This window comes from Tinamus guttatus, unplaced genomic scaffold (genome assembly GCF_059628265.1).
Source record: "Tinamus guttatus ecotype Peru unplaced genomic scaffold, ASM5962826v1 Tinamus_guttatus_pri_ptg000286l, whole genome shotgun sequence".
In the NCBI taxonomy this organism is placed as follows: domain Eukaryota; kingdom Metazoa; phylum Chordata; class Aves; order Tinamiformes; family Tinamidae; genus Tinamus; species Tinamus guttatus.
The window spans coordinates 678,544-703,531 of NW_028288820.1; the positions used below are offsets into that span (position 1 = coordinate 678,544).

The 24,988-nt window shown below is 36.1% G+C and overlaps 2 protein-coding genes across 2 annotated transcripts in view; both read right to left on the bottom strand.

The window, feature by feature from the left end:
* Positions 1-1,807: 1,807 nt before the first annotated feature.
* On the bottom strand, positions 1,808-21,528 carry DYNC2LI1 (dynein cytoplasmic 2 light intermediate chain 1). The gene is made up of 13 exons (XM_088527417.1): positions 21,500-21,528; positions 20,908-21,025; positions 19,679-19,713; positions 19,010-19,079; positions 18,127-18,215; positions 16,360-16,546; positions 14,224-14,292; positions 12,743-12,820; positions 11,368-11,444; positions 11,008-11,078; positions 10,448-10,545; positions 9,062-9,154; positions 1,808-2,010 (listed from the first exon to the last, which is right to left on the bottom strand). Exons 1-13 carry the CDS (start codon positions 21,511-21,513, stop codon positions 1,945-1,947), a joined length of 1,065 nt encoding a protein of 354 aa, XP_088383543.1. The 5' UTR covers positions 21,514-21,528; the 3' UTR covers positions 1,808-1,944.
* Positions 21,529-24,324: 2,796 nt separating this feature from the next.
* Positions 24,325-24,988, bottom strand: part of PLEKHH2 (pleckstrin homology, MyTH4 and FERM domain containing H2) — a 47,176-nt gene continuing 46,512 nt past the window's right edge. Inside the window, exon 30 of the mRNA XM_088527401.1 lies at positions 24,325-24,879. Within this exon, the coding sequence (XP_088383527.1) occupies positions 24,697-24,879 (183 nt within the window). The 3' untranslated portion in view covers positions 24,325-24,696. The remainder of the gene's footprint in view (positions 24,880-24,988) is intronic.

Sequence of the window (24,988 nt, forward strand, 5' to 3'; positions counted from 1 at the left end):
GTTCCCCACCCCGTCAGGCATAGCAGAAGCATTACATGGTCTAACTGACTTTTTGAATGTAAGTTAATCTACTGATGGTGCTAATTTTAACAATCGAATCAACAGTGGTGTTCTAAGTTTTTCCCCAGTGTTTTTTTTTATAATGAAAACCGTAAGCAGAACAATATGAATGTGTTTTAAGTATTACGCTCTGCTTTGATACTTTTTGGGGGATCTGTAAAAAGGGAATAAACTGAACACATGTAAAAAGACAGAACTGAGAAAGCACTCCACATTCATCTTATGCATTCTATGCAAACATAGCAGCAATGAGCAAGATAAAAGTACCCAACACACTGTTGTCTTATAAATAAGTGAAAGAAGGTAGATATTTATCCCTGTTTTATCTTTTTATTATCACATTCTAAATCTTGCTTTAGAATCAGTCTGTGAATTAGTAAATTTGTTTTATTAATAAAAAGTCAACTAGAGAAAATATATGTAAAGGTTGTTTGCTATTACTTGGAAGTGATATCACTTGCATCTTTGTAAATTATTCTCAGTCCCATGAAAGACAGTCCAATTTATCCTTCCAAATTTATAACTGTGACTTTCAAAACTGAAGTATAGCAGGTACTGAATTCACAGCTTTTATCTTAATTTTCATGTTCAGTGAGCAAGTTATTTATTAAAGGTAGCTCCAGATTACTGCACAGAATTAAGTACATTTGCATCTTAAAAAGCCATAATAATATAATTATTTAAATTTGATAGTTTAGAAATGATATTTTCTTTTTAAAAAAAGAGTATGAAATCCTCACTGTAGGAGAGTCAAGTTTTTCACTTAACTAAGAGGCCAAAATTTTATTCTGATTTATTCAAGATTTTATATAGCTTTATATGTTATTCCAAGACACAGATACTACATCTCTGGAAAAAAATTAAACAAATATGTTAAAATTAATAACTAACTTTAAAACCAGTTATTTTTCTTTCCTATTTTCATGCTGATCATTCTTGCCCTCTGGTCTGCCAAGTGACTGTGTAAACTCCCATGCCCCATCTTACCTCTCAGGAGACACCCCTTGCTGTAATCCAGATCTTCCTCATTCCCAAAGGGCTCAGTGCAGCTGATCGTAGGAAACATGTGCAAGGCCAAAAAGCTACACTTCACGGTTTAGGCTGAAGGCAAATCAGTTCTACCACTAACCAAAAACTTGTCACATTGATTGGAATGAATTCTCTAGCATTTGAATATTTGACAGAAATCTATTCTTTCCAATTTTTTGCAGAACTATTGACACTTTATACAGTAGAAGAAATACATAATTGCCACATTAAACTGTATGATACTGGAAAAAAAAAAAAAAAACAAACCCAAACCTCCTGAAGTTTAGAAGAGCCAGACAAATTTGGTTTTAATTTATTTTATTTGTGAAAGTATCATAAAAATTTTTACCAAACTATGGTCCAAATATAATCTTAAATTTTGCCTTTGAATTACATACACAAGAAACTTGGAAAAGATGGCCAGCAGGCTTAAGCATGCAGTTTCATTCTTTGGCTGTGAAAACTTGTTTGCATTCAAATGCATATTTAAAGTAGAATCATTCAAAACCAAATAACTACAGGTGGGAATTTTTATTGCCAGTCTTCATAGTCAAACCCATCTCTGAGAAATCTGAAATTCTCTTCCTCCCCACACCTCACCCCACCTTTTTTTTTTTTCTTTTTTTAAGCTGTATCTCAATACTAAGACATACTTTAATTTGGACTGACTAATAAACAGACCTACTTTAATAAAAAAAATAATATCAATAAAAATAACAGGAATGCTTAATAAATACCTTGTTATTTTTGTAGTTTGATGTTGTAGCTTTTTGACTGCATCAAATTAAACTGGTCACATAATGCTTAAAAAACCAATTTTGTACATGTTAAACTGAAGGTAGCTACAGCAGCTCATCAGTCCAGACCAAAATCCATTTCTTTCCAGGTTTTAGAGGCATTCCTCTTGTATTGGTCAAGTTCCTAAATCAGAAACATAGATACATATTAATCTAATATCCTTATGACTGGAACTGGTAAAAAACATACAACAGCCACCTAAACGTTTAAATCATAAGCAAAAATTTTTTGCTGTCGGAAAAATGTATTGCGTGAATATTAGTATAATTTTATAAAAATAATAGTGCTATGTTTTTCCACATTTGCTTTCACACTTGCTTTCCACGACAGAAGAGAATTTTTGTATTTGGTTTTTTTCTTAGATATTTACTTTTAAGAAAACAGGAGCACTGCAAAGATACAGAAACATGCTATTACATATGTTTTAGAAACCAGAATTACTCCTCTACAAATAACACTGATTCATACCCCCAGGTGCCCAGGTTATGGCCTTTCAAAAGCAAGATAATATCGGTAATTCCTTAGGAATATGTAAAGAAACTGTAAAAACAAAGCCTTTATCTCAGCACAGGACCAAAATGAACTTCCATAAAACCTTATACATCACTGGTGGTGGTAACTTGGAGAGTTACCTATGGACTTTGGAAAATTCTACAGACCTAAGGCTGGATGTACTAGGAATATGCATTCCTTTATTTATTTATTTATTTTTTGGATTTTCAGCTAGTAGATAAAAAAAACCCCTCAGATTCTACTATTTAGTAAATCACATGTGAAAAGAAACTGCAAAAAATGTGGCAATAATTAATGTGGTAATAATAATGCATCTTCTAGACTGTATTAGAGCATCCTTAGAACTCTATATGCTGATCCTTAAAAACAAACAGAAGCTTGAACTGTGGAGTTATAAAAATAATGACTTTTAGGTGGGAAAAATGAGCTAATCTACACCCCACAGTGCACTTGACACTAGCTGAATACTAGCAAGGTGGACAAATAACCTGGTGTCAGTCAGAATTTTTACTGGAAAACTGTAAGCAAACACATAAGTGTCAGGAAATATTTCAAAAGTTTTTTTTTTTCCCCAGCATAAGTGATTTAAAAATCATTATGAGTGCTTTACATACATTTAAAAAAATACTGGATTTGCACAGTATGAGCAGGAATGTAATAATGAGGTAACTGTTAGCCCTAATCAAAGACTATCTGCAAGGTAAAAAAGAGTTGTATCTTACTTGTAGCATTATTAGCTATCTATGAACTACAACACAGTGGAAATTAATCTTACTGGAAATTTCCATCAAGTTCAATTAGTTCTACAGATACTTTTGATGCAGTGCTCCTATGATTTACTAGTTATACTTATTTCTGCATTATATATAATAAAAAGTTTTAAAAAATTCAATAAGAATTCTTCTCCTTGATATGCTTGAAGAAAGAAAACTTAAAAAGGTGGAGGCTATTTACCCTTTTGAAAACTAATTCTAAAACGAAACAGAATGACAAAAAATGTATTAAAATACTCTGCGAAAAAAAGCAAAGCTACCCTTCAGGAATCATAATTTTGTATCTGTAATTGGAGTTGTGCAGCTAATGAAGTTGCTAGGAATGATGAAGAAATGTCAGAGAAAAAAAATAATAAAGAAAGTGGTGCATGAGGACTAGTACAAAGGCAGCATAGCCACTGGAAAGTAGGAATGCTTTGCATATCATTGTTATTTTGAGGGACTAAATAAACTAATGGATGTTTGACTGGAATATATAAAATACTGGAAGTGCAAAAACAACCTAAAATCTCTACCTGGAGAATTTAACAGCAGGATCAATCCAGAGCAGAAGAAAATTAGGACAGAGCAACAAAAAAAGCATCTAATACATATGATATATGAAAATAATACATGGAATTCACTCTATCTTATGATATAAATGTGTGTGTGTGTGTATATGAAATAATAATATATATCTGTGTGTGTATATACACACATACACAAGCATGTATACCATTTGACAAAAAGCAAAATTTGTAAAAATAAATAAAATGAATATTTAGAAGCTGTGGAATCTGTCCTGGAGACACACACATACACACACACATACATATATGTAAAAATATACTTCGAGAAGAATATGCTATTAACAAACAAACTGTTAATGCCCCTGCTGATCCTATTGTTTCAGACTTTCTAGTCTGTGCCCATTCTCTGTGACAATGACAAACTCCAGAGAAGCTCTGTTTTATTTATTCGTCCAATTAAGCCCGCACTTGGAGAATCCTGTATGTCGTTTTCTGCATAGTACGGTAGGTTTAAAAAAAAATGTTTTTGTGTGTTTCAGAACTTAGTGGAAAGCAATTTCAACAGCTTGCTCAGTAGTGCAAAATGTTCAGCAAGCACCACAGGCTAAAAGCAGTAAGAGGATTTTTGGTTAGTGCGTATTCGTCATGACGCTAGTTGTACGGTTAAGTGATGCTCAGTCGACTAATACAGAACATATTGCGTCCAATCTAAAGCTAATAAGTTGCATTATTAATCACAACTCTAGTAGTGCTGAACGCTTCCATCTGCAAGGTAGTCTTTACTTAGTATTTTTACTCCCTTATTATTCATATAAATTATGATTTTGGAACATACTGAACTCTTGGAAACTTGCCAACAGTTAGGAATAGAAAGCATATTGCAGTGTCTGAAGAAGCACATGTATTCTGATTTATGCTAAGTTAATAATTTCCATTCTAATATATTTTTTAAAAGAGCTGAAACTAGACAATGCAGTTTTATATATAAAGACAATGCTGTGGGTCATGCCTAAAGGTTTTATGTAAAATACTAGCCTTCTCTTGAGAAGAAGGAAGATAATTTAGCATTTTTTTTTTACTGTAACTTTAGGTAGTTGGGAGGTTAGTCAACATAAAGGCAGCCCAAAACAATGCAAAACTGCAAAGTATCAAAAATATAACATATATTAGAATTATTCCAACTAGACATGAAAGTTCTGAACAAAATGAGAAAGAGTATTCTGAAGCCATATCAGAGTAAGGCTATGTTTAATACTAAATGAAAGGAAAAAAGAGGATGGGGATGAAACGGGAAGAAATCTCTACAAATATTATCTTTAACAAATTCTGTGATTCCCAAGGGGAGGCAAGTATTATCAGGAAGGTATATTTCTTTAGTTTTGCTGTAAAACTAAAATAAATCCCTGTAAGGCAGAAATGTAGTGGCAAAAACAAAACAAGACCAAATATTTCAATGTTACCTGAAAGACCTTTTTGGGAAATAACAACAACAACAAAATCACTTGCTCGGTTCCGAGGCACCCTGCTATGAAGGTGACCCCGAATCCTGCGTTACCCTGTAACTGCACACTCTGCTAAGAGAACACGTCCAAACACGCAAACCCCCGCACAGCAGCCAGCACTGCCTGTGCTTGCTGGGTGCCCACTGTAGGCAACTGAGATCAGATCGAGAGAAACTGCAATTTAAACATGATGATTTAAATGGTCCTCGAGTGCTTTCAATATTATTAGCATGCTAGCAGCTCAAATCCTAGATGTCCTAGATGTCTCTAGGACATCTCTATGTCTCTATGTCTCTTCTGGCATAAAGTATGCAGGTTTTTTTTTTTTTTTTAACCGTAACGCTTCTGTATTTCAGTGTTTCTGTAAATTCTTCATCTGTCAAATGGGGAAGATCACACCTAATCTTATAAAGGCGCTGGGAAGGAAGACTTAACTGATGTTTGTGAGGCACTCAGATAAGATAACATTACTGCACATTCTCAGGGAAAAAAAAATTAATACTTTTGTGTTCACTGAAGTGTCTGAATGGCAGGTTGAGAAATACGGTACACAAAGAATAAAGATGATGAAAAGAAATATTGAACAACTGAATGAGACATCAGGAAAATAGTATATGATCATGTAATTAAAGACAATATCTACAAACAAGGAGGAAAAATTAAGATTGCAGAAAAAGCCTTAATTGTTGCATTTCTTCAGTCCCTATGGAGTGACATCACGACTAACTTTCTTTTTATTCACTTAGAGAATTTGCTCTCAAACTGTGGCCTAAGATCTCTGAGAGCTGATTTCAACCAGCTGTAATAAAAGGCCAAATCAATCATTCGACCATGGGACACAGACTCTTCCACTGGGTACTACCATATTTATTATCAGCAGAGATAAGTCCTCCGCATTCAGATCCAGGTCTCAGAGTACATCCCTATAATTCTGTCTCCACCCACCTCTCTACAAAGCCTTTATCTGCCCCCTCCCTCGCCTAATCACTACCAGGAACCACCCTGATTGGGACAGGTTATCTAATTCTTTAAGCTTTTGTTGCTCCAGTGAATGCAATGGTACTGTTACAGTCAAATGTCTAAAAGAAAAAGGTTCAGGCACCTATTTTGACCAATAGTTAGTAGTAGAAGACAGTAAGATAGCTAAGACCTGAAAAAGATACTTCAAAAGACAGTTGAAGTGCTTACATCTGTGGTACAGAGCATTTTCTAAAGGAAACAGAGCAGACAGACAGGATGTGCCATTTCGCTGCCAGAAACATTTAGAAGGAACTAAGAGAAGAACAAGACTTTCATGCACTCATGGGTGTTCCTGGATGCAGGTGGTACATGTGCAGCTCTAAAAGACAATGTGCTAGTTAAAACACACTAAAAATGCATTTTCCATAAAGATCTGAGGTGCTGTATGAGAGAATGACTTTAGAGAACCAAAAGGCAGCAAACAATTTCAACAGTAATAACTGATATAAACCTGCAAGTTGTAGATTTGGTGGATAAGAACTAAAAAAGGATTCTGAAATGACACGGTTGACCAACAAATAGGTGCTCTACCTCGAACAAAGGTACAGTGAAGAAATGGTAACCCCAGGGAGTTTTCCAGAACAGCAACAACAAAAACGTCTGGGAATAGGGTGGTAGTCTCGGAGTTTGAACATACTGAAGAGGCAAAATAATGTGATGTAAAAGACAGCACTCTCATGGCAGAGTGCCGATGAACTGCACCTGAACTTCCACACCCAGAACGTATCTGGATAAGTCTCTAGGATAGATCCTAACAACTTTTACATGAGACTATGCTAGCTATTTTTTTCCTGTACTTCTCTTTTTTTGGCTATTCTCTAATTTTATAGTCAAGAATTTAACCTTTTATTTTGATGAAGTGCTTCCTTCTCCAAGCTGATTTTATGTTACAAACAATCTTTGCTAACCCTTAACAGACATATTATTTCTCTAAAAATGATGGCTGCAGGCAAACCCTTCAAACAAGTATACAAACTTGGAAGTCCCTGGAAATAAAGATATATTATCCAAAATACAAGGACCCAATCTGCAACTGGCTATACCAAATGCCAGAACACTGGAAGGCTCTGCAAAAGAGGGAAGCAAGAGAGAAACAGCCCTATTTTTATGAAACTTTGTATTGTCTGTCATCTATACATTTTTACAGTATTCTAGTACTAGTATCAAACATACTGACAGGAAGCTATGTTTTGTGTCCTACTGCTATGACTTTGTACTTTTATTTCCTTCAAAGCTTATCTTTAAGATAAATGCGCAAACTGGCTATCACAGAGTCCAACGTGGCATATTAATTAAATGGAAGTAACTGAGGGAGCAATAACATGCACTTAAATGATCTTGGAATATGCACCATCATTATATGTAATTTCACTTTGCATTATGTCTCATGATTTCTTTAGCAACGTTGCATATTAAACATTTTAATATAGTCTTCCTGCTAAACAACAGAGAACATGCGTGAATAAAAAGAAAATTACACTCATGATACACTTAAAATTTTGCTCTTAAAATAGTAGTTCTGTACCTTTTCACATAATTATGGGAAAAGCAAAGACACTTCAAGAACCACTGCAGCTACACAATTCTTTTCTTGCAGATGAGTAGTTTTCTGTGCATTCCAAATGGAATGAAATTCTAAGAGTATAAAACATTTTAAGAATATGCAGATATTGTGTAGTAATTGAACTTCAAGATAGTGAACTTCAGAAAATAGTGGCAGATAACAAAAGTAATTTTCTCTTTAAAGCCCAGATTGCTTGTGACAGGCCCAACTAAAAGATGCTACACTGGTTTTCCTTGAGCAGATTAGTGTTCTAAGAGCCTGTCTCTTTTGTTTAAAAACAGAAAATTAACAATTCTCCATGTGATTTACTCAACACCAGTATCTTGTTTCACAAAATGTAAATATTATCAAATAAAAACAAACAGGTATACTGAGTATGAGGTTACATTATAAATTCCATAATCAATGATGTGCTTTATAAAAGGGAGCACTTTAATGATTTTAATACTGCGCTTGATATAACAGACATTTAAAAAATAATGACTACATTAACAGGATATTACAGGCGCTAAACAAGTTCAAGGGCCGTGAGAGATTCTTGCAATTGCTTTCTTATTCTAGATTATGAATATGTTCTAGCCTCAATCTAGTTCTCCAGGGAATTTTTCTATAAAGTTAGCACATCACAAATATTTGGGGAAATTCAGAAGGACTGTAAAATGAATACAAAAAAAATAAGTGATCCTTTTTCCTCTAAAGGTATATCCTGGAAATCGGGGGTTAAGGCAAACACCACTGTGTACATTAATTTTATTCTCTGTATTTTTAAAATAAAATGTCCACAAACCACGAACTTCAGTCAGCAGGATTATAATCTCATAACATTCTTAAACTCCAATTTAAACAAAAATTGAGAGGGCAGGGAGGCTATAAACATTCCCACTCCAAACCTTGATACCATTCCCTAGATCGTACTGCCCTTCATACTATTCCCTAGACTTACTGCTAACTAATTCCCAAATAAATACAAGGTAGATATGAAGAGAAATTTCTATGAAGAAAAGCTCTCAGCTCGGCTTCAATATGGACGATGAGATTACTGTAGTGAAATAATCCTTGAAGAGAGATAGAGGGAAAATTCAAACCCTTAATTTCTACAGAAACCACAGAACCAAAACTTTCATGTCTAACAATATTCCTCCCGCTACATCTTCAGCGATCAGAAAACAAAGAAAGTTGGATAAAATTCTTGAATGTAAGTTACCTAAAGGCAAAAAGGGTGCTATGGTTATATCCTACAATTACTGCAGCAATGGTAGTGGTTCTGGAATAACAGACTGAACAACTACATACCTCATTTTTCTGGGCTCTCATGACATCAACTTCATACTCGGCATATTGTAAATCCTGTGCAGGGTCCTTGGTATATTGTAAATCAGAGGAACTCTAAAATAAAAATGAAAACACAGAAATCATATATTTAGGTTGCTATTCATTTAATAAGATGATACCACGTGGTAGAGTCTAAAGGAAGCTTTTTGCTTATAATACAAAAATATTTTAATCTTGCAATTACGGAAGAGTTTTTATTATTGAACACAGATTAAATAAAAAATACGATTTATTATCTTGAATTGGTAAAACAATGAGAAAGTAAGAAAGCAATTAGAGCTTAAAGGAAAGAAAATATTCTTATTTGGTGGTTGCTTGTTAGCAGCTTCTCTGCTCAAAAAGAAAATACTTTTTCCAGCTTGTGGTATTCGGACACAGTCAAGTGTTTCTCCTACTAGAGGCTTTGTCGTCTTAAGGCATGCTGTACTGCACACAGCTTATTGGTGATGATTAATAAATTCTTGTCAAAAATCACTTAAAATAAAGTGGCTTTAATATTTAACAAGCAAGGGCATAGGAAAAGGTGCACTGAAATCCCATATAAGAAGCTGAAGATCCATTGACTGAAAACTCAGAAAAGCAAAGTTTGTGCAATGTAACACGAGCCACAGTCTCATAGCCCTAACTCATTTTTTTGCTGGCCCAGACAAGGTGTTGGCAGGAAATGGACATGAATAAAGAACGGAGGTAGTCCAGTATAAAAGGAAAAAATGCCAGTTGCATGTGTTCAAGTCAAAGATAACAGAATTTTGATCTACTACCAACAGCAATTACTTTTACTCAAAGGAATATTTGGGTTTTTGCCTCTTGGAACCAGAAATTTCTGAATCACGTGCAAGATCGGTCACTTTGGAGGTGGTGAGAGATACTCATTCCCTTGCTAATCCAAACACTTCTCGTAGAAAAATTACAGACTATGGCAAGGAAGTCCAGCACACTAGCCTGATTCAAAGCCTCATACCCTAGGAGAATAAGGAACTTGCTGCAGCAGAAAAGAGCATCATTGGCACCTGGCTTAGGCATTACGGCACGTCACCTTATAAAGTTCCAAAATAAGCTGAGTATAGGTTTTCCCTCAGTATCATGAAAGGCAATAGGATTACTTCAGAAAAGTAATTGATACTTTTCTTGTTTCTAGATGTAGAAACGTAACTGAGATTTAGAAAGTAAAAACCGAAGCATCACAACATAAAAATCGTTATTTTTAAACTTATGAATTAAAGAGGTTGGAAGAAACAGAACTGCTAATTGGTTTTTCAAGCGACTGAAATTCCAGGCACTGGACTTGAAGGACAAAAATTCTAAGTTCTAAGAAAGAAGTGGTGCATCAAACACTTAAATGCGTACCTTGGGAGGAAATGTTTTCTCAAATACTTTTTTCCACAGTTCCAGAGGTGTGTTTGCATGCAGTTTTCCAAGGTCACTTTCAGAGGCAGGTGGTGGTCCTAAGGATTACAGCAGAGCACAGAGTAATACAAGGATATTGTCATAACAACACGAATTATCGAATCATTTTGAGCAACGATCCATCTAATTTAATATTTTATCTTCATCAATGGCAAACTACTACAAGCCTTGAAAAAGGCTTGATCATGAAAGAGGTTGTGTTACTATTGCATATTATATTTTAGTATCTAAGCTTGGCCCTGTCTTGCTGTTTTAAGCAGTACTGACACTTTATTAAACTGCCTAACAATACTGCAGAGGATATTCTCACTACTATAAATACTGAATCTCCATTTTAAACTAAATCATTTGCTTTCAAAGATCAGTTAAAACTGATGCTGAAGCATCAGTAAAATCATGTGCTAAAATATCAATTTATCTTTTATCTGTCCTTTTTTTTTTTTTCTAATTTTCATAACCAATTTTAAGATACAAGCACAGCGAACAGGAAATGTTCTAACCTATTTGGTGCAGGGAATCCAGGCCTGCTGGTATAAACAGAGGTCTGCTATGATCCAGTGCGACAGATTTACTAAAAACAGGGGGAAAAAAGTCAAGTTGACAGCGATCAGCAAGAAAAATTACATTATTCTAGCCAAGTCGGAAACATAAGCACATCTAAATAAATCTGCACATCAGCATATCTAAATATGTCTGCTGCACAGAGACAGGCAGCTGCAGGAGTAAAGGGGTAAATCTGCATAAAAAAGAATCCCTCGGAAATGATAGTCTTGAGAAAAAAAATGGGTGATTAAAATATTTTTATTAAGTAATTTCAAGCTCTGGGCAAGTCACTTAAGAGTAGAACAAAAATGTATTACCTTTTATCAACGCCAAATACCAAGTTATTAATAAGAATACGGGCTTTCAGCAGGACAGCTTCAGATTTACTGGTAAACTAGATGAATTCAGAAAATAAAATATACATCATGATCTTCCATCACCGAAATATTACATGTTATGTCATCTGCACAGAGGATTACAAATAGAGCCTGGCTAGTTCCTGACCTCAATACACTTAGTGTATGTCCACTGGATCTACCAGGATAAAAATCTCACCCTCCCTTTCCAAAACATGAAAGTATTTGTCACTAAATATATAGATCAAGAAAGATTAAAAACAGCATTAAAGAAAGAAGATTAAAGATTAAATTTTAATATATGGATTCACAGCTTCTGAAGTATGCACATTAATAGATATATATTTTTTTTGCTTGAGACAAATGAGTTATTAAGATTTTAAATTACATTAAAATTATCCAGAATACCATGAACAAAGATGTAATGAACAGCTATAAATGTGTTCACATGTCATAAAAGTAGCGTGATAAGCACTGACAGAATTGGTACGGATTTCTCAAACAAGAGCCCCCAGAATACCCTCGGAAGCAGCGTGCTTCTCCTCTCTAAGGGCTTTTGTAGCTTAACCAAGTCATCTCTTTGAGAACCAAGTTACATCCCAAGTGAAAGAAATGAAGCTTCTTCCACTCATTTCAAGGGGAATCGTGATTTAGTATCCAGAGAGGAGTATTAAGCTCCCAGTTTTTCATTTTTACTTAAAATAATGTTTTAATGACTTAAGCTGGCAGATTTCTATTCTGTTTTATGACATGTAAATTCCTCTTCTGTTCACTGAGAATTCAATAATATTAATCTTCTAAAAATTTATTTTATCTGTCAGCTTAAGTCCTCTCAGAACTGCCAGACCTGGCCTTACAGTGATGCTTCAGGAGAGTATACTTACACTGCCAGGAAGATGTGCCCTTTGATTCACGATTTCAAATCTACAAAAGTCTGATCACTTATGCAGGTTATGCTAAACTCATACTGCTACCAAATGGGCCAGTTCTCTACTTCTATCTAGGATAATCATTTTTTATCTGTCCTGCTTTCTTGTACCAACAAAAACTTGTGTCCTGCTGTGCAGTGAAGTGTTCTGGGGAACTGAGTTGCCTAGCAGGTAACCATTTTTCTTTAGTTTTTGCTGGTACTGGTTTATTCTGGGGGCATATTCATCTATCTCCTGCCAGTACCTGCAACCCATTTGAGAAATTAGCTCATGGAGAAAGCTACTGTAAGACCAAATACATACTATTTTCTCTAGGATTTTTATATTTCTATTTTTCACAATATTATTACACAGCATAAACATTGCTCATCTTTTCCCTTCCTTATTTGAAAAGTGAATGCACATACCACTAATGATGCTCCATAATAATGTGAAACAAATCGAAGAGTCTTGCTTATGATTTTCCTCATTTCAGAGTCAAACTCCTGAAAAAGTTGATATTGGAATGTATGTGTAAGAAACAAAACCCAAGCTATTACTGCCAGAACTTTTCAATTTTTTATCTAAACTGAAATGCATTAGGTTACAATATATGAGGCGTTCAGCTGTCAGCATAATTATATCTTAAGACAGAATCAGTAACAGCCTACTCTGATTGAAAAGAGATGTCACAATTTCCCTTTGTTTCTTTTTTACAGAGGCAGCTTAATTCAGGTAATGTATTATTCCAGAAAAAGTTTTTTAATTGGGAATGTGTATTCAATTTCCAACTAGTTTCTATTCCCTTTTGTTTTAAAATTTCAGAAGTAGAAATGCTGCTTACTAGAATAAGGATTATTTTTTTCTTTTTGTCAAAATATTTGACTTTCAGTAAGCCTTTGGCTATATGCTTTCCAAATTGTAACATTTGCAAGACTTGAGAAGTGCATCAAAATATCTTTTCATCAATAGATGGCCTTCCGTGAATAAAGTAAGGAAAACAGGGTGCCAGCAAAGCCCAGAATATTCTTTCCACAGAAGCCAATGTAATGAGGCTTTTATCATGTTTATTACATGAGAATTACTGATTTTAAAGGACTTATGGCTCAGCATAAGGCCCCAGAGTGAAAGAATACCCAGTACCTTATTAATACAAATTGAGTAACTCAAAGAGTTGGCCTAGTATCAAAGCACTATATTGTCATCTAGGGAAGAACAAACTGCCAGCAAGACAGTTAAAATCAAACATGCTCTTCTAGTTTCTCATGAGCACATGCTACTTGAAAATTATGTACATACTTGTCTGGATTTTTAAAATACTGGGTGAGAATCCAGCAGTACTTCTCCCTGATATTTCTTCCTTCTCTCCAACCACCCCTTTGAAAGATGCAATTACTCATTGGTCTGTAAAAAATGGTAAAACTAGAACCTTTTTTTTTTTTTTTTTTGAAGAGAGATAGAGGGGGGGAAAAAAAAAAAGAAGGCAAATTTGAGAATGAACTACACCAAAAATTATGACCAGCTGACTTGAGAGACACCCATCGTTCATTGCCATACAGATACAGCTGCAGTCAGAGGGACAGATGGAGTTGTATTTCTCTCATTACAAAAGAAAGGGATCAACAAGATGTCTCCTTACCTTCCGCCTTGGTCTGCAGCTACTTATATTTAAATATCTTTTTAAGAATGACAGCATGTCTCCCATAATGCTATTGGAGGAAAAGATTTTTTGTGGTACAAGGCTGACTCGTCATATATCTGGTCAAATGATTGCCATTCTGCTACTAAGACTGTATTATATTGTAGAATCTTTATCAGGAGTCTTTTCATTATAAATAAAAAAAGTATTATCTTTTCAATATAATATAGAATATAAATATAAAAATTATCAATACAAAGTATTACTTACATGAAAAATATCATATTTGCTTCCAATTATCACGAGAGGTAATGGAAAAGGGTCAACTAATTCATAATCCTATTAAACAGATACATTACAGTTAAGCAGTGTTAGAAAGGAGTAGAGGATTGAGACAAAGGGAAGGCTCTAAGACTTATTTAACAGAAGACAAGGCTTATTTTTTCAAGACCTTAAATTAGATACCTAACTTTAATTCAGTAACTCTAGGATGTAGATTTAACTTTTTAATAGTTAACTTAATAATTAATAAATATATTGCAGTAACTCTCAAATTAGCTGGCAGCCTTTCAGAAATCCACACGACATTAAACTAGACTCTCATGTCAGCTCTAGCGCTCAGTGCTCTATACAAGCTCCCTTCTTGCAGCAGAGTGGCAAAGATCTGTGTCGTAATCCAGGCTGAGCTACCTGCTCCGTCCTAAAGCTGGTCATTCCACATACAGGTGAAAAGACTGTCAGCATATTGGCAAGAAGCTACAAATATTGAAAATCCTGTACTTTGAGAGGAAATAATGGCTTCATTCACATACTGCCAAGTAAAACCTTTCAGCAATACCATCTTCACCCAAAATTGGGGCTACAGAACTGAAAAAAAAAAAAAAAAAAAAAGAGAGAGAAGAGCTCATCTCTCAATGAAGAAAAAAAAAATAGAAAAACAACAGAAACCTCTATTTATCTGTCCCTTCAACTCTTGATTACAGGCTACTTTAGGTGAATTCAGCCTTTTTAAAGAACGTTTGCCCTTGCTAGGTTTACGCTTTACCATCACAGCTAAAAATTCCTTATGCAGTATAATGGAATACATCCAGACATTAACAAAAACACTCTCTGAACCTCATTAATTCCAGTTAATAAAAAAAAAACCCAACAACAACAACAAAACTTTTAGCTACAAAATAACAGATAAAAATTTCCTTGAACTATCAGTTACTTTTGTGACTATAAAAAGATAGCATTTCCTCCTACAAAAGGGGCAATAATGTTTTTTCCCCCTCTAACAATGATGAAATTTTAAAGAGAACTCAGTAGTAACATAATATTGTTTGCCCTCCCTTCTGTTTTCCATAATGAAGGCTGAGTAGAAATGCCAGTTCAGAATGTATAATTACGTCCCCTACAGGGCAAGTATAAAAGCCTTTTCTTCTAATCAATTCATAGTGTTATCTTTTTTACTTATTGAAAGAATTTGTGTTTTTCAGATGCTAAAAGCACAATATGTAACCCAGATAGCGTGGCTACAACTTGTGTCCCTGTGCATTTGAAGGCCTCTTCCTTTTGTGAACTACCTTTTCTAAAAGTAAAAGAACAAAATCATAATCGGTCAGAACTGGAATCCTGTACTCCAGCTCTATTGAGTGTTGCATATGTTGCTGTCTTAAAAACATAAAGGTACTTTTCAATTTTTGAGCTATATGAGCATTTGTAGTATTACAGCATTTTACAGAAGTCACAGTAACTAGATTTACGTTCCAAGTCTTTGAAGTGCTGAATACCTATTTATGCGTTATATATACACAACATTTGGAGAGGATAAAGCACAATGCCTTTTCATTTCTCTCGCACATAATCTAGTTTAGCTTTTCCAGAGATTTAGTTAGCAATTATGTTTAAAGAACTCATGTTAACATTTCTGAAACTTTATAATTTAATTAGTTGTCAGATTATCAAAAGGCATTGAGTTTGTGATAGACATTTAAATAAATGCAAAGTATATAGTCATGTTGATGGCTGTTATAACTATATTCTTTGCTTAAATTTGTACCTTCAGCTAGTCTCTTGCTAGATGACTTTTGTACATTCTAGTTTTCATCTTCATTTAAAAAAAGATGAGGGGGGAAAAAGCAAACTGCTACTCTAAAACTATTTCTTTTGATTGGTGTAACATGCCATAACAATCACATTAGATATCTAACAAAAAGATATAAGAAACCTTTTTTCCTTGTTTCTGCTCTTATTGAATTTTTATTAAATTGCTATAATTTTCCAGTGAACAGGTTCATCTACATCAAATGGATTTTCAGTCATGCATAAAAATCTAAAAGAGTTGTTTACGATTTTCAAACGCATTATCTTTAACTGTATAAAGGCCTATGACATCTGGAGAAAATATTAGAAATAACTTACTGGATGATCCTTCTGTAGATTGTTCCACATCCTCTGCTTAATTTCAGCAGCTACTTCAGGATTTGTCTTACCCAGTTTTGTCAAAATTTTGTTCACATGGCTCCTGATGACCTGCAGAAGACTTTCCATAGTAGTCCAGAGTTCGTTAGGTTTGGACAGATCCAATACAAGAACTATAGCAAATGCCCTATTTAAAAAGAAAAGAAAAGAGAAAGAAAAAAGGCATTGTTTAGTAAAATCTTTAGCACATAAAACCACAAACATTTTCATATACAACCATATCTGCACTACAAATGCTGAAAGCAAAAACTGTGAAATGCGTGTGCTAAGACAGAACTAAATATAACAGCACGGGGTGACATCTCTTAGTGATACTCTGAGGTTTATTAAAATTTATTCACTGTCTCATGTTCCAGCAACATGACAATACCACTGTGAAGCGCATCGCGAACGCAGCACACTGCCTGGACACAGTGATTCCTTCACGTTCCATCCTGACTTCGGAAGGACTCTGAAGCAGAGTGCTAGCAGCAACTCTACAAAGCAAAGTCCAATTTCACTTCAGAATGCAATGAAAAAACATGGAATGTTTCTTGGTAAAACTTGACATTGTTCATGGAACTACTAAATAAGCCAATCCATTGACTATAGGCAGATGAGAAAACCAGTGAAAAACACTTTACTGAAATGGTTGTGTTTTTGTGTGCTTTGTTAAAATACTGCCTTACAAAACAGGTGGTCTGAAGGTTCTGGGATGTGATAGCAACATTGTTCTTTGAGATCATCCATATCAGAATACTCCTTATCAACAAAAAGGAAGGAGAGGACTGCTGGTGCTCTAGTTGCCTTCAGTCAGACGGTGGCTGAACAATGCTAGTTGATCTTTCTCTCCAACTCACCAAGCAATTCTGGCACCAGAAAGTGCCATTAAATAGTGACATTTCTCTGTAGCGAGCACAGTAACAAATGCAGATGATAAAAATGGCAGCCTTCCCATTATTTTCTGCAGAAGTTAAAGCTCATTACCAAACGAAATAAGCAATGGAACAGAAATTAAATGTTAACAAGTGGGTTTTCTTTCCCTTCACCCCCTCAGTTTTTTTATTCCCCTGACTGAAAAGAAAACACAAAATGGTACCTTGCCATCACCTTCTCTTTTCTTTATGCAAACAGCATCTACTTTCTTCTTCCTATTACACCATTACTCTTTCCTGGATTAGTCTCCCTACATTCCCTTTATTTTTTGTTAATTCACTTTCATTTTCTCGTTAAATCACTTTAATAATTCTATTCTCAGAAACACAAACTCTCTTCTCTTGTAATGGCTGTCCGATGAAAAGAAGATCATACATTTCCTAAAATCCACAAGTATTTCTTACAATCTTCATCTTGTCCTCAAGCCTGAAAAAAACTCCTCAAAGAGACGGCATACAAAAGTGGGAAAACAAATTTTCTCTCTGATATCCCTCCAAGCTGCCTTTTTTCTGCTCTTCCATTGACCATAAAGAGACACCACGTCTTGTCTTTTTCTGCATCTCTTGTACCATCTACTTAAAGCCAGCTCAATTCCTTCACAGTACTGCTTTGTCTTGTGTTTGAAGATTGCTAAGAATTTGGTTTATTTGGTTTATTGATAGAGCACCAGGAAAAGGAAGGTCAAAGTAGAGTTTCAGGGGTAGAAGTTTTCCACAATGAAAAATCTAGAGATTTACTTTTGTTTGAATGAAAGATTGGATTAGCTTTGTTATTTTAATATTAAGAACTTACCTTATGTTGTTGCTAGTAATCGGTACTCGAATCAGTTCCTGTAACGAGGTTCCACCACCTAGCTCCCAAAAATGAGCTATATCTTTAGGCTGCAAAAGAGTTTCTTGCATTAGAAATGTGAATTTCCATGCAATAAAAAGAGAAAATCTTGATGCTGGTAAAGTTGGCTTTTACATGCAAGTCACTCTATTATTTCATATTTTTTCTCTAAAGACAAACAAACAAAAATGTACAAAATAATACCAGTAAAGAAAAAAAGAGCATGTTCAAGAAATCCCATATAATAGTTATGAAAGACTCTTGAAAAGCTTGTGACTACCTTGATGATGACTACTTAAAAAAAAAAGTTGTGATTAATGTTAAACATGAAAATAATTCCTTTTGTTTATTGCTACACATAGAGAAAGTAGAAGAGGGAGGCATTTTGAGAAGCTTGCAACTGAAAGACTGATCCATCTTCTCTTCCCTTTTAGTTTCTGGGAAAGTTTATAAATAAATTTTGTCTTTCAGAGTCAGATCTACCATTCCTTGCATCAGTAATAAACCAGCAATAGTTACCATTGCTGGACAGTGTTTTGCAGTGATGGCAATTGGTTCAATATTCCCAGAGCAAAAGCATGCAACATTTTGCAATAGGAAAAAAAAAAAAAAAGAACACTCAGACACTACAACCAAGGAAGTGCTTATAAACAAATTGATTGTTTTGTATTATGCTTTGATCTAACACAGTTTAGTGAAAAAGGAAAAGATACTAAAATATTAAAATATAAAATTAAGCTAGCTATTTTTTCTATAATGAAATTCTAAAAATCCCATTTGTTTCATAGGTAAATCAATAAGCTTAAAAGGAACAGATATATGACACAATTTTCTGGGTACTCACTGTATTGTGTCTCCTTGCTCTTCTTCCAAAAGTATATTCCAAGGCTAATGTTGGTTTTGGAATCTCTTCCCTATCAAATGAAAAAAGTTAACAAAATTTTATTTTATTAAGATCTTCCAAAATATTTTCATCAAATTAAGTTAGTTCTACTTTTACTAAATTCTTTTTATTGGTCAGCACAGGATTAGGCTTAGCAACAGCAAGATATGGAGTACATTTGAAGACATGTTAAGACAACAGGTTCATTAGATGTTCCTTAAGACAGAGGAGCAGCAGCAGAATAGACATCCATTCGGAATCTCTCGCACTGGAAAGGAGGACTGAAGGGGTCAGGTGACAGGTGGTAATAAAGGGGAATAAATTTATCCATACCTGAGCAAAGGATCACAAAAAAACCGTACATACATGTTATGAATGATCACATAATATAATTACTTATATGAAATTTTGGAAAAATATCCAGTTGACTTTAATAATGTAAGAATGTAAATGCTAAAATACCATTATCAAGCCCTAGTAAATAATGGCCTAGTTTACAAGGCTAAGTCTACTTGTTACCAATATTTTAAAGAATTCTCTTTTACTGGCAGCTGTTTCTTATATCACTCTTTATGATGATCAGCATATGAGTATTCAGTTTATATATACATTAAAAATGTTAACACATACCTGTCAAGACACCTGAGTATTATGGTAGTTTTTCCCTGAAAATTAAAAACAAAGGCTACTATAATATCATTAGGGTATAAAAGTGATATAGTTAAATGCAACTCATTCTTCTAATGTTCTAGTAATAAGGTGTCTGGTAAGTGTAAACTCATTTAGTTGTTTATAGCTTTGCTAGTGGAATTCTAATTGCCAACTTTCTGTCAGGATGCAGTTATACTACCATTATTATAATTACAAACGAGTGGAGATGACAAATATAGTGGCAGTGCATGTAAATTTTAGACATTAGGGATCAACCTGGCCAACTCTGTTAAACTGTTTAACTTATTTTGTTAACAGTACATTTCCACTGGTTTTGCATAAATTATTATTGATCAGATGGGAATAAAATGCTTAAAAGATATGTACATATAAGCTTCCCTCCTTTCCCCCCCCCAAGGTCTTTACACTGCTGAAATTCACACTTAGAGGGACTTGAACAGCTTGGGCAGCTTCACTCATCTCCTGTTTCCTGTTTCCTTTCTTTTCTCAAAAATTCTTGAATTTTATATAATGTGAAAAGTACCTGTACTTTCTCTTTAAAAAATCCTTTTAAAATTGCAAATCAGAGGTTGTACATATACCAATCCCTCTAACATAAAAAGTGCATTCTTAAAAATATGATTCGCTTCAGTAAAAGGGCACATATTTCCTTATCTACATTTCAAATAAATGCTAACAGGAAAAAAAAAACTTACTAATGATGAAGCTTATGGAACAGTGTAACCTTGGGCACATGTGAGCCTGCAATCACTTCTAATGAATTTTCAAATTATGTCACATAAATACAGACACAATTCTGAGTAGGATGATGGGACCTCTATCTACAGTAGAACAGGTATCCACACATCTAAGCTACTTTGTTACCTACCGATCCTTTGCAAGGGGAGATTTGATGACAATGTGTCAAAGAATTCGAGAGTGCAGCATTATTTCTGGCTGTTTTTACACAAATCAAGGAAGCTGGACCCGCAGAAGGAGCACGTCCCTGATCAGAATTGTTGGAGTTTGGGCTCTGCGGAGCATAAACTTGAGCTTCTGAACTATAAGAGTATCTAACTGCTCAGAATCAAGAACACACAATATTTGGTCTGCCTCAAGAATGAAGTGAAGTGAATGCTCTTCAGGTATTTCCCGTAGCACAGACTGTGTTCAGAGAAAGCACACGATCGTGTAATATTCATCATTACCCCATTTTTGCTTCCCACAAACAACACGGACTTTTCCGAAACTTCTGCACCCTCGCCATCGCCTTCAGCATTCTCCCTTTTCTCCACTTCAGCTACAGCAAGATCCCATAAAGTACCACTAGGCAGAAAAACAAGATGTCATCAGAAAAAAATTGTTCACCCATGACATTTCGTGAAAACATCTAAACACATAAATGCTGGCGATTGCGGTGCTTTTTATTTTCTTTTCACAATAAATTCCTTGTGCTTGTCAGATGATAGACATATATATTTAACGGAAACGCGTTCAGGAAAAGCCCCTACGCGGCCGCTGTGGCGGAGGCCTCCTAAGGACGGGTCTCCTAAGGACGAGGCGGCTTCTCCTCCCCCGCGCCGCGGCCCTGGCTCCTCCGGGCCGCCCCCGGGCCGCGGTGGGGTGGGTTGGGGACTCGCCCCTTCGCGGCCCGGGGGCGGCCCGGAGGAGCCCTCGGTGTCCTGGGCAGTTGCCGCGAGGCCCAGCGGTCACCCGGCGCCGCGCAGCCGCTCTCACCCCGGTCCTTGAGGACAACGGCCGGGAGCAACGGCCCAAACGGCCGCCCCTCCGCCCCGTTACCTGCCCGCGGGCATCGCTCCTCGGCGCCGCGGCCCGGCTCCCCGTCGCCATGGGAGCCGCGCAGGGCACGCCGGGACATGGAGTCCCACGGGCGAGGGCGGCAATGGCCGCGTGGCCTCTTCCGGCGCGGACGGCCCCGCGTCGCCGCGTTCCTGCCCTCCGCGGGGTGAGGAAGGGCCCGGAGCGACGCGTGGCCTTTGTTAAATATTTTACTTAGGCCCTCGGGGGCGGCATTCTTTCCTTATCATTAAGCTTGCGGTTTCTAAGGTAACCGTTAACAAAGAAATGAGGGAAACAAGACCTGAGGTGAACCCCTCACCATGAGGAGACCCTAAGTAATAAATAATAAAAAGCTGATTCTGTCAGATCCTTACGTTTGACTTGCATAATGATTCAGTTTAATTTCCAGAAGCCTCTACATGGTTATTATTTTCCACTATCCTAGGTCTCTTCCAGGCCTGGACATACATCTAAAGCCTTTGCTTTAGAATGGATGCAGAGACCAATGGGTGCCCCGGCCATGGTAATTAAAATCACGAAAGAAACTCCTTGTGCAGCACCGAGCGGTGGCAGGTCACGCTGGCGCCTTCCAGAGGGCATCTCTTTCATGAAGAGTGATGCAGCATCTCCAGGTTCTTGGTGTATACAGCCAATACTGCACTTCTGCTCCAAAATTCATTATTACTGACTTAGTAATCACGTTAATTAATTTAACCCAGACTACTGGATTGTACTAAACTGCATGCGTTGTTAAGTCCCTAACTCCAGGTTTACGTGGTTCACTCCTTCATGCGAGGCTGAATTTCCTCCTTCAGGACCCAACTACAAACACTGTGCTATTTTGACAAGTAACTCCAAATACCTACCAGCTTTCTTTTATAGAGAGATATATTTCTTTTTAAATTAAATCAGCAGAAGACACCAATTTTGTCAATTGTATTAAAAAACGCAAAGTGCAACCATTTGTCTGCTGGACTACCGCAGTAACTATCTCCAGCTTGTTCTAGAACTGAACAGTTTGTTTACTAACATTGCCACACACACACACACACACACAAAAATCAATGCAGCAAACTGAAGTTCAAGTAATGTATTAATCTACGTTGTGTTCCACATGTTGTTTATTTTCAGGTCAATGTGATCGTTTACACAGAGCTACCAGTGACCTCTCAGTGGTCCCTGCCTCGCTGACCGTGTGTACTGTCGTAGTCACGACTGCTAGTTCGTAGCAAGCACAAAAAATGTTCTCAAGTTCATCATGTAGGGTGAAGCCTCTTGGCAAGCGCTGTCCCATCAATGTGATGATAAGCATATGCATATGCATGCCAAACAATCCAATCTAAAATAAAACATAATTACTAGGTGTAGTAGTCTGGATTGATTTCTGTTGTAATTTTGTGATGGCATGAGGACTGTTTTTGTTTCTAAGTTTATAATCATCCCAGTTGAAAAGCTTTTGACTACAACTGGAGTGTAACTGACACAGTAGCATCTGATTGAGTTTGCAAAGAACTGAACATCTCTGAGAATTAACTAACTACTTATCTCACAGGGATGTTGACCTTGATGTCTGCCTGGCATCACTTTACCAGGGTACATTACATGCACACACACAAAAAAATGCTGGAGTTGGTGCCAGGGCGTCTTGTATGGCAGGAGATGTTACATCTGCTGGATGTAAGTCTCCTGCTACTGACTGTGTTGTAGAAGGAGGTGAAGGATGTAGTGCCACAGCCACTACCAAAGAGTAGAAGCACTCAGGAACCTCTTTCCCCTTTTCAAATGTAGTATGTGTGTAGTATTTCCTTGTAATTTTCAAGGCAAAGAATTAGTTCTTACCATAAATGGTGCTGGAGTCCTGCAGACTCTGGCTTTTGGATTCAAGGATTTTGAAAGTTTTCCCAAGACTGTTAACTCGTTCCAGTTCTCAATGCAGTTTTTAATATGTTCTTCTAAAAAATGATATCCTTTCTAATCTATTTCAATTCCTCAGCAAGATACTTTCTGCCTTTCATAGAGGGCAAACTGCTGAAAACTACTGATCTCTTTCAGTCTGCATATGCCAGGTATGAAGTGCTTTGTCATAAAACAAAGGAGGTTTTTGACCTTCAGATATTAAAATCAGTGATTTATGCTCGACTGTCATCTCTATGGCTGCATCCAAATTACACTGCTCTAACTGGATGCTTGATCCATTCCAAAGGCTACAGATATGGCTTCTTTGCACAGAAAATAAAGTGTAGACATGCAAATCAAAAAGGGAGCTGGGAAGTGTTCCCAGGTCCAATAGTACAGCTTTAGCAGTATGTCCTATTGGTATTATAATATGAAATGTATGGATACCAGTGAAAACAACAAGAGATAGAACTTTTACAAAATATTATTCTGAATCCTTATATATACATTATACACATCAGATACTATATGTCACTTATATCTCCAAGGTTACACAATGCAATTTAAACAATGGCTTTCTGTGCCATTCTTGTGTATTGAATTGTGAGTCACCCATGTATCTCGATTATATTATTATTTTGGGTAAAAGAGTTATTATTTGGGTTCTTGCTTTATAAACTATATTAAATACAGTGCCTGTCCAATTTAGATTTTTCCAAAATGCTAGGGACAGAGAGAGATTATTTAGAAATTTACCCAGCAAAGGCTGAAGCTTTGCCAAATAAACAGCTTTATAACAAAGGCTAAAAGTATTCATGAAAATACACTTCAGATTTATGATCATATATGGTGCGTTTCTGCCTTGTTGACTTTTCTTTTAAAATATTTACTTTTTTGTAATGAAGGTTATACAACTTGTATTATTTTGAAAAATAGAGGTGAAGGGTTGCAGACAGTTTGGTCCCTGAGAAAACAGCCTGAAAATGTTTAAAACCTATAGAATTGTTCCTAAGGCCACCCTTCCCCATCACTAACAGCAGACACATTTATTTTTGAGCTGCAGGGACAAGCCACCCCCAAAGAAGCAGAATGCAGAAACAGGCTCATCTTCATAATTCCAGGTCAGGCCAGGGTTTTAACTGAAGGAGGACTCCTCTCATATCTCACTGGATTGAATGCAAACCCATCCATCTTTCTTTTGTTTATAGACCTCCTTATGCTGTGTATCTTGCCTACCAGAAAATATTCTATCAGTATGGAAACCATATAAATAAGGCACATTATCATGACACCTAATCCTTTCATAACAAAGTGGGGCATTTAGTTGGTCTGTTGTTTGTGAGAAGTGGCTGACTCCCCATTTCCTTGAGTTTCTGTCCAGTTTGAGGTGTCAGTAGTGCTGGAGCAGAGAGATGATGAGCCGCTCCTTTCTGCTGATGGAAGTTGTTAATATAGCTGGCAATCAGTAGAGTGATCTCAAGAATCTGTAACAGGAACATACAAATCTCTTTGAAAAATACAGTGATGTGTTTTGACTGCTGGAAAAATAGCTAACTTTTCAGCAAGTGACAATCACCATCAACTGGAGAAGTA